This window comes from Rhincodon typus, chromosome 8 (assembly GCF_021869965.1).
Source record: "Rhincodon typus isolate 14 chromosome 8, sRhiTyp1.1, whole genome shotgun sequence".
NCBI lineage: Eukaryota > Metazoa > Chordata > Chondrichthyes > Orectolobiformes > Rhincodontidae > Rhincodon > Rhincodon typus.
The window spans coordinates 25,554,225-25,565,073 of record NC_063339.1 but is presented as its reverse complement, the minus strand read 5'-3'; the positions used below and the strand labels follow the sequence as shown (position 1 = coordinate 25,565,073).

General features: G+C 40.1%; 1 protein-coding gene across 1 annotated transcript in view; it reads right to left on the bottom strand.

Moving 5' to 3' along the window:
• LOC109920383 (potassium voltage-gated channel subfamily H member 5) overlaps positions 1 to 2,615 on the bottom strand; it is a 278,422-nt gene extending 275,807 nt beyond the window's left edge. Inside the window, exon 1 of the mRNA XM_048600070.1 lies at positions 2,492 to 2,615. Within this exon, the coding sequence (XP_048456027.1) occupies positions 2,492 to 2,615 (124 nt within the window). The remainder of the gene's footprint in view (positions 1 to 2,491) is intronic.
• Between the last annotated feature and the right edge of the window lie 8,234 nt (positions 2,616 to 10,849).

Sequence of the window (10,849 nt, the reverse complement as noted above, 5' to 3'; positions counted from 1 at the left end):
AAAATGTTCAAGAATGGTAACTTATTAAAATTTGATTCATAAGGATGAAAATCGATCAGTTGTAAAAAGAAAGCATTGTCAATCCAACACCAGTGAACAAACCAATGTTAGAAGCATAGAATCCCTACAGTGCAGATAGAGATAGTAGGAACTGCCGATGCTGGAGAATCTGAGATAACACGGTGTAGAGCTGGATGAACACAGCAGGCCAAGCAGCATCAGAGGAGCAGGAAAGCTGACGTTTCAGGTCGAGACCCTTCTTCAGAAACCGATCATTTCTGAAGAAGGGTCTCGACCGATCATTTCTGAAGAAGGGCCTGCTGTGTTCATCCAGCTCTACACCGTGTTATCTTAGTGCAGATAGAGGCTACTCAGCTCATCAAGTCTGCACTGACACTTCGAAGAGCGTCCCACACCCTCCCCACCCTATAATCTCTTATTTACCTGGTCAATCCACCTAACCTGCACATTTTTGACCTATCAATGGAAACCGGATCACCCAGCAGAAACCCATGCAGACACAGGGAGAATCTGCAAACTCTACACAGTCAGCCAAGGCTGGAATCAAACCTGGGTCCCTGGCACTGTGAGACAACTGAGCTAACCATTATGCCACTGTGACCCCTGTCGAAACAGCTTCTAAGAAGTAACAAAACTATTTCCCTTTGGTCATTGAAAGCCTTTCAAGTCACATGCTACAGCTTACAGTTTTTGGAGCCTCCTTGAGGGACAAGTCATTGAAGAAATAAATGCCCTCTGGCCAGTATTGTGGGCAGTGAGATGATTTTAAAACTAAGCACAAGGGACCATGGAACTTGAGTTAAAATTAACAAACTTTGCCCAGAAAATTCAAAAATCTTATAATCTGGTGACACCAGTATCAGGAAAATTGCACCCATGCTTTTCTTAGAAACACAAGAATGTGATAACATTGGTAGCAAGAAGGTCCCGACCCGAAATGTCAACTTTCCTGCTCCTCTGATGCTGTTTGGCCTGCTGTGTTCCTCCAGCTCCACATTCAGTCATCTCTTAATGTGACAACAGTGTCGCTGTTGTCCTGTCTTATATGACTTCATGATCATTACCTCCGAAGCCACACTGATACAGTTGAACTTTTGTGAATTGAGCAATTCTTCCAGATGCCTAAAAGGTGCCCATGGCATCAGAATCAATAATTTCAATTATCTTCAAATATACTGTGAATTCATAGCTATATGAAACATAATTCCAGGTTGGGATTCAGTTTAAGTTAGCAATCAGATATGTGTATCTCTGCTGGGTCAAGGCCAATGGAGGCAAGTTGCTTTCTAAGAATAAAAGTTGGTTAATCCCTTATAAATGATTTGGAAATGAAACTGAATCTTTCTTGCTCCATATTCTTCTGCTGTTCTTTAGTTCCAAAACATTCATCCAATTCACATGAGTCTTCTTGATATCACAAAATGTGCTCAAGTATTCAGTGCCTAGTGCCTACTTAAACATCCAACTGAGACTAATACATAGAATTGAAATTTCTTAAATATGCTGTTTTGGATTCTTTTGTCAGATGCAACTTTAGTAATTGGTTTAATTTGTGTTTTAGTCAATGGCACTGATTTATTACAATTAGGTTAACCTGTATATGGATAATGCGGCCCTGCAGTAATTAACATTAAGTGCTGCATTACTGTCAATGGTAAAATACCGCAACGTCTGATCCTAATCTTGGGATGCCCAGTAAAGATCTGGCTTGCATAGTGTAAATATTCATTACCATATACATGGTTCACAAAGGAATATTTCTGCACTGAAGAAATAAATTGATGAAAGGATACATATACCTCCATTTTGAAATTAAAAGGGCTAAACTTCGTTCTGTTGGAGGTACAAAAAATGTTGCAGCAGATTAGTTCATTACTTATAGTGTAAAAGAAAGTTGGACTGGGTATGTAACAGGTGTAGTTTTAGTAGGGAGTCAATCTGATTTCTTTTGTTTTTCATCCCTTTATAGAGTTAAATTTCAACAAAAGAACAAAAGAACTCTGCATGCTGGAAATCAAAAACAAAAACGGAAATTGCTGTAAAATCTCAGCAGATCTGGCAGTATCTGTGGAGAGAAAGCAGAGTTAACATTTCAAGTCCAGTGACCCTTCTTCAGAAGGGTGTTCTGAAACATTAACTCTGCTTTCTCTCCATAGTTGCTACAAGACCTGTTGTGTTTTTCTAGCAATTTCTATTTTTGTCTCTAAATTTCAACAAAGTTTGATTTCTTCTTTGGAGATGGAATTTATAACGAATGGGTTATTATTTTTACAAATATTTGAAATCTTTTTGTTCATCTTCCCTCCCCCTTGGAGATGTTGGTTCAAACTATTTCATAAGCAGCAACCAAGCTTCCACACGTCCCACGTCAATGATATTCTCTGTGACCTTATTGCATATTCCCACCTCTCCTCTTATACTTCACTGTGCCTTTTGACACTTGACTACACCTCGTCTTCCAGTGTATCACCTGAGGTTCCAACAGATCTCCGTTGCTTGCTGTCATTAATTGTACGATCAAAGCACAGCATTCCTCGCAATGGTTTTACTTCCATCCTTGTGTAATCACTATTTGCAGTAATCCAAGGATCCATTGTTGCCTCCTCTTTCTTGTCTACATGTCATCAGTCGGTGACATTAACCCCCATAAGGATGGCTTTCATGTATTCGATACAGTCCCTCTATGCGTCACCTGTTTCAAATGTTCCATGCCCATATGCTGTCAGATTAATTCCCTGACAGCTAGTCTTGGTTGAGTCAAGACCTCCTCCAGCTAAACACAGACTGAAGCAATTTTTTTTTTAATCCATTCTTTTGGTCCTGTGATAAAGTCCACCTCCCTTCCAATAATTCCACTCTTCATTCTCATCACACCCAAGGTTTTAGGCTAAACTAGAGTGTATTCACAACACAACCTTCTCTTTGAACCCGTGTTGCTTCTGGTCCCATATTCTTTTCATCATCTTTGTAACATCCAGCCAGCCTTACCCCATCTGCTGCTTAAAGCCTCATTCGTGCCTTTATTTCATTTGCACTTAAGGGTGCTGAAGTTGGTCTATAACAAGTAATGGAAAATAGGTTTATCACAAATTGGTAAACAATTCACAGCTCAACCCTTTCCTGTTCTCCTGATGGAAAAATGGGCTGACAATTTGCTGTGAAGGACTAAGGGTCTACTGGTGGATCCCAACTTCATCTCCAGTTGCTCCAAAGCTTTTCTGGCTTGCTTCCTGGTTTTCCATCTTCTACCTACCACATGGTTCAGCTCATTCAAAACTGAACTGTCCATTCTCCTTTCCAAAACAAATCTCTTATCAATCTCTCCTGCTCTTGCTGACCTCCACTGGCATCTGGTTTCTTTAATATTTCGTATTTAAAATAATTTTCATTGTGTTTACCTTACTCCATGGCTTCTCTGCTCCCAATCCCAAGCCCCTCTTACCTCTCTATTTCCCTGCCTCCAGCCTCTTGTGCTCCCAAACTCTAATGTTTCTCCCTGAGCCCTTCCACTGATTTAAAAGACTTTTTTTTACAATCTTCTGGCAACAATAAGACCTTAAGAAATAGGAGCAAGAATAGGCTATTTGGCCCATCAAGCTTGCTCTGCCAGTCATTAAGGCAATGGCTGATATCTGACTCTGGCCATAAATCCACTTTCCTACCTCTTCAGACCCAATGACACTTGGCTCCCTTGTCAATCAATAAAATGTTTAACTCAGCACTGGATATATTCAATGGCTCAGACACCATTGCTCTTTAGGAAAGAGAATTCCAAATGACCCTCAGAGAAGAAATTTCTTCTCATCTCTTATTTTACATTGCACCTCCTAGTTGTAGATAACCTACATTTTCAAAGCATCTACCAGGTCACATTCCATCAGAGTCTTACATGCTTAAATGAAATTACCTCTCGTCCTTGAGTTTAAGTCCAACCTGCTCAACATTTTCTGACAAGACAAAGCCTAATCCTAGGATTCAGGACTCGTGAACCTTCTCAGGCATCCAAGGAGATGAAGCAGTGTACATATCCTACAGCCTTCAGAAAACCAGCATCAACAAATATTGGCACAACTGCGAGATGACCGATCAACAACTGAGCAGATTACATGGTGCCAACGAGATCAGTCTTGCAGCTCTCCCAACTCCAATATCCAAGGTCTCCAGAAAAGTAGTCACTGCTAATATCCCAGAATCTAGAGAGATCTATGGCTCTTTTGCTGGAGAGAACTTTGATTATGCTAGTGCTACCACACAGCCCAGATTGACTATGCAACTATGTACATATCCACCAACATGTTGTAGATTATAAGTTATGGATTACTTCCAAATGATCCACTATCTACAACACATTATGGGATATTGTCTCCACTGCTTGGATACGTTTCATATTCTGCAAGCAGGATTCTTGAAACTGCTGGAAACCCAAGATTTGTATCCAATAGTTCCTCAGTGAAAGGTAATCATTTCTTGAGACTCCCGGTGGTTACAATTTCATTATCATCCAAACCTCTCTGGATTCATCCAAACATCTCTGGATTCATCCTCTGTGTTACTGTTAATTCATTAATTAAGTTTAATGGGGAAGAGGCAAGAGAAATTGAGGATCTGGACTAGTGTCTGTGAGAACAAGATGCACGGAAAGGGTCATGAGCCAGAGATGGCTATTGCTGGAACAAAGGGATTAGATTTTGGTTGTTGATTATTACATTGGCAGACCCAAGAAAACATGAAAATAGGAGCAGGCGTAAATGAGTTGCATATTGTCAAACAATTTGAGAGTTTAAGCATTGGCAATGCAGTATGACATTGCTCATGAGACTATATGAAAAAGTCCAACCTTTGACTTGTCTCTTGATCCTACTTCTCACAAGTCAATTTCTGCCTCTTTATTCATTTTTTTTTAGTCAATCTTTGGTTACCTGATCTGATACCTCTTTCTTTCGCTCAATAGAAATTCTCCTCCTGAAGTGTGGATGATTATCTATGTTAAAGACATTTTGTAAGCTATAGTGACGAGGCCTTAATAAGCGCACTATGGGAAATACCATAAGCAGTTCCAATCCTATCCTCTATACATGTAGATTCTAAAACTGATAGCAATGAAGAAAAACCCAGAATTGATTTTCACTGCTCTAGTCCAGAGATGTTGTGGGAAATTATGATGTCTGAAGATCTCTTTGGCCAAGATCAACTGATGCAACACTGTTCAGGCATTAACCCTGTGGACCCTTGAGGCTCGCTTACGCTAACTTACATAATGCATCGTCGGTGGTGTTGTAAATGCAATTCTCCAAATTAATATTTAAAAAGTTGTACCTGCATATATTCAAAGCTAATTTAGACAGATTTTTGATCTACAGATCACTCATATATTATGGGAGACAGACGGGAAAGTGGAATTGAGGCTATATTCAGATTAACTGTGATCTTACTAAATGGTAGAGCAGGTTTGAATGGTCTAATCCTGCTCCTACTTCGTGAGTTCTAATCTAACTACTCCAACAGTAACGTAACCATGCAACATAATTTTCAATTTGTTCCAGAATTGCTAGCTGCATAAAACATATCATATTTTAAGGAACTGACATCACACGGAAAAACAAATTGAGTATAATTTTATATTAACATTCTGAAATAACAACAACAGCCTGTACTTAGATAATATTTTTAATACAATAAAATGTCACTGAGTGATGAACAGGAGGGTTATCAATCAAAATTTGACTCCAAGCCACATCACAAGATATTAGGTCAGATGTCCAAAACCTTGGTCAAAGTACGTCTTAAGGTGGAAAGCGAGACAGGGAGGTGGAGAGGTAAAGGATGGGATTTCCAGAGCTTACAAATGAAGGAGCTGAAGGCACAGCTGTCAATTGTAGAACAATAAAAATCCGGGATGTTGAAGAAGACAGAATTGAAGAAGCAGATATATTATTTTTCTAAGGCTGGAGGAGATGACTGCCACAAATAGGAGATATACACTGTGAAGGGATTTAAATACAAGGATTTTTTTTTTAAGCAAGGCATTCTTCAAAAGGGTGTCAACATAAATCAGCAAGTACAACACTGATGGGTGAACAGGACTTGGTGCAATATATAAATCCTACCCCAGGGATTTTAAACTGTATTTATATTTTTATTTATAATTTTCTAATTCAAAATGTTAGTGGTGGATGCTACATGATTGTTTATGTCACTCCATCAATTTGTCTTTTCTCTCTCTTTAATAAATCAACATTTACATTATCCTTTGTAGAAACTGAAGGCAGAAGTTTTTGGATGACCTCAAGTTTACAGAGATTAGAAAATGGGAAACAAGCCAGCAATGTGTATTGGAATGAATAATCAACACTCAAGGTAATGATGGCATGATTGAAGGTTCTACAGCAGAGGCCAGATTGGAGATGGATGATATATACAGTCAGAAATAGAGGGTCTTAGTGATACATGCATAGTTTGCAATCTGTACTTCAATGCAGTTTCCATTATAAATATAAATACCTGCCATTTTATAATTTGTAATTATTTACCAGTGATCCAAGTAGGCTCGCTGGTGTGCAGGTATGGAAACACAGTCCAGTCTAGTAATCCTGGCTAAACAAGCCACTGGATATAAATGTTATCCTAAGGTTTCTAAACTATATTCCATATTTGGAATTTTCTAATTTCATAACTTTCAGGGTGGTCATTTTGCTGCATCAATTGGTTCTGGGTCCTGTTTTAATTTAAACAAAATGTAATTTTCTTTGTCCTTTGCATAAATAACAAAACGAATCCTGAGTGACAACTTTTCAAGAGGCACAACATGCACTATTAATTTCTAAATTCTAAAGTACTCCTGAAACAACCCTTCAAACGCCCTTTTGATTTCCCAGTTTCCTATTTCTCCATCGATGCATGGAGACATTTAAAAGGAGCTAGTTCCTAATAAGCGAACTCTGTCACCCTAATAAATGCTCATTAGAAAAGTGGGGCTTTTAAGAATTGATTTGTAGCCGGCTGTTGCCGTATAGTGTTGGTAAAACTGTTCGATGCCTTCTTGTGAATTACCCGGTTGAAAAGTTGGTTGCACGCGGAATTGCGCGCTGGCATGGGAGTATTTGTTAAGAGCGAGGGTTTAAGTAAGGGGTATTGGTGTAGGGTTGCCGGTGAGTGAGGAGTAACAGCGACCCGTAATGGCAAGAAAAATACCACTGAGTTGGTGGGCTTACAAATAGTCGGTCTGGCGTTGGTTGGACTGTGACGAATGTTTAGCGAATACAGCAAATGGTAACAGTTAACGTCGCTCAAGCTCTGAACAGATCACAGTAATTTTCAACAACCTCCTGTTGGCAGAATAGGCTGCCAGTAATAACACACTATACCAAACAGATGTCACCTATATAGAAAGCAATGTCTCTTTACATTTACATCCCCCCCTTGTTCTTCAGATACAACGAGCATCGTGAGAAATATTACGCTTTACAATTTTAAAAAGACACTTCTCCAGTTAAAGTTACTTAGGTCTACAGGCATAGACACAGGTGTTTATGTAAACGCACTTTCAATGTTGTAAAAGCGTAAAATGTAATTTCTAAACTATAGGCTGCAACTTAAGGAACATCGCACTAAATTTGTAGATTGGGGTTTTTTTGTATTTGTAAAGGACAGCGTGTTAAATAAGGGGAATGTTGCAGCGCATAGACATCGATTCAATAGTAACGGCGGAGTTCATACCAGCTCCCACATCATTCTCCCCGCAAACCAAAAGTAATTTCGTTTATCCAACATTTGGAACTCTTCCACGTCCTTAGTATCAATTACAATGTCAGCTTCAACAGATTGCAAGCGGATTTACAGGGATGCTTCAGGTGAAACTCTCCTGCAATCCCTTCATTCAGCAACACCCTTCGATCGGTTCTAGTCGAGCGCCGCAAGTTCCCGCGAGTTGTCTATCACTAGGTTCTCTCTCAGTAATTCCCCAAAACCAAAAAAATCGGCTTTCAAAGCTTGGAACCCTGCGCCTTCCCTGTCTGAGGTTACTGTCAGACTGTCCCTTCCCTGTGGTTACTGTAACACTGTCGAATTCAGTGTTTAGGAAAGCCATTGTTGCTGTATATTATATGGTTGAAAACTAAAAATAACACTAGAGAGCACGCTGGGGATCAGATCTGACAGAATGACGGCAGAGATCAAAAGGAACTGTGTTTGTACACAGCTCAGCCATTGTAAACATTTACAAGAGAGAAAAAGAATGTTTAATCGCTTTCCACCGCAAGGTCTATTAACAAGTGTTCTGACAAATTACTTTTCAATTAAGTTTAGCAATCTTTCAGAATTTCTAGTCGCTTCATTCGATGTACTGTATTTGTGGAACGAAGTATGTATTGCAAGAGGAGCAAAATTAGAACAGGTCAAAACTAAATCGAAATGAACTGCCTTTCACTTTAATTTAGGAGAATCTATTGCGCCTTAAGAGAAATGAACAGTCGATCTGTGTGCAAGGCGAACAGTGAAAGGGGTTGCACAGAAAGGGCACTGACTATGCCCAGGGGATAGAACCTATCGCTCCGTTAATCGATATCTAATCGGAGGAAGTGCCTTGAGGGGTGCGTCGTTACAAAGTGCTACCTTACCGCTGGATCGCCTGACAATGTTTTCCAAAAAAGTATTCTGCGGTGCCACCAGCCCTCTTTTTCCACCGGGCATCCTGGGTCTGCAGGCTCTTGGCGAGATGTTTGTTGCGCGGCTCCGAGCAGCTGGTCAGTGTGTGGCGGGAAGCGGCTCATCGTCGGGCCGGCGCTGCAGTCCGAGCTGGAGCTGGAACCGGAGCCGGAGCTGGACTGACCACCGCTGCGGATGCTCCATCGCTGGCACTGACAGCTTGTGGGCGCCGCGGCTGCGCACTCTGCTCCTGACGCACTGTCTTCACTGGGGTTGGGGTAGGTGGGGTATGTGTGATTTGGGGAGGTGGGGTCATCCTCACAAGCAACGCCCCACCCCTTCCCTCCTCATTACTCCTCACCCCCTTTACCCCCTTCATATCCTGAGAGCAGAGGTGACTCCCTCCACATTTACAGCTCCCAATCTCTGGGATCACCCAATCCATCCCCATCCCTGGAAATCTCCTTGGGTAATCCCCGCTCTGGGATGCCAAACGTTAGGAGAAACCTTGCAAGGCTTTGACAAGCTTCTCTGCATGTAAAGACGGTATCTTTCTCTTCCAACTTGTTGCGAAGAAGAGTCATGCTGAATTTGAAACATTAGCTCCGCTTCTCTCTCCACAGATGCTGCCTGGCCTGCTGAGTTTTCTCCAACAATTTCTGTTTTTACTATTGGCAATGGTGACATTGGTTGAGCCCCTGACTTCCCAGCCCATTCTTTCTCTCCCACTTTTAAAATATTGGACATGGGATCTCTCCCAGCCTCACCTTTTGCTTTGGTTGTACCTTTACCGGGGGGAAGATGCTTTCTCGAGAAGCACAGCACTGCTGTAGTATGTGACTTTGCCACCTTATGTGGCACCTTTATCAGCATACAAACAAAAGGTGTTTTACAAAAAGTATAATCAAACAAACTGAAGCCCAAGAAAAGGAGGTCTGTGATATAAAAACAGAAAATACTGGAATCTTCAGTGGGTGTGCCAGCATGTCAGTTCAATTCCATGTTCTAATTAAAGACCATCAACCTGAATCGTTAACTCTGTTTCTTGATCTCTCTACCTAAACTGCCTAATCTGTATTTTCAGTTTTTATTGATTTATTTCAGATTTCCTGCAACTGCAGTGTTTTGCTTTGGTAAAGAGATATGTGGGTAGAGGTGGGGCATTGATGGGTGGTTGAAAGTTTGGCTAAATAAGGTTAAACTTTTAAGGAGATCTGTAAATCTATATTCATGATTTGGCAGTTCAAGACAAAATTTTGGAACTTGTAGATGACAAATACTTGTAAGTATTGGGCAATCTGAGGAGGGTAGTGCATTGTTGCACATTATCAGAAAGGCACTATAGCTTTAAAACAGCTCGATTACATCATGATGTGTGACATGCTGGCATAAGAAGTCTCTATCTTACTCTGCCAATTATCAGTTAAGCAAGCAATCAGCCAGTAAGCAATATGTACAATATAACAATAAACAAAATAAGCACATAACCTGCAGACATTATATAAGTCTGAGCTGTTGAATTAGTGTACATAATTAGTTGTCCACAAATCATCAGATATCTGATTCAATACAAACTCGCCTATCTGAGGCATATGTTAAATGAACTAAAATATAGAAAATCATAGGGATATCATGGCTGTAGTTGGGTTAACAGGCAACAATTAAGTACTAGAACCTGGTGACAGCAAGTTTGTACTGAAGGCTGGAAAAAAGATTTCGACAATGGAATTGTGTAATGTTGTTTTCCGAATTATTATCCATCAGAAGTCCAGTTTCAGCACTGGAGTAACATTTAATAATGAAGATTGAAGTTTATAATTTTACTAAAGCAAGAAATGTTTGTGAGTATGCTCTTTCTCTTTAAAACAAGAATAGCAGTTTAAAGGTGCTGAAAGAATGGCTCCAGCTTTAAAAAAATACTCTGAGCAAAATTAAGATAAGAACATTTTTTAAAAATCTTTCGATATCTTTAAAACGTCTTACCTGTGTCCAGAGGTTGGTCAATTTCACCGGCTTCCTCCTCATAAATAGTGCAAAACTAAAAGAAATGTGATGTCACCGCTCTGTTTTGCCATGAATGCCACCTACTATTTTTTAAAGCTACAACCTCTAAAGCAGCAATCAGGATAAAACAGAATCAAAGGCAGAGAGTAGATAACAGAATCAAAAAGAACAGATGCTTTAC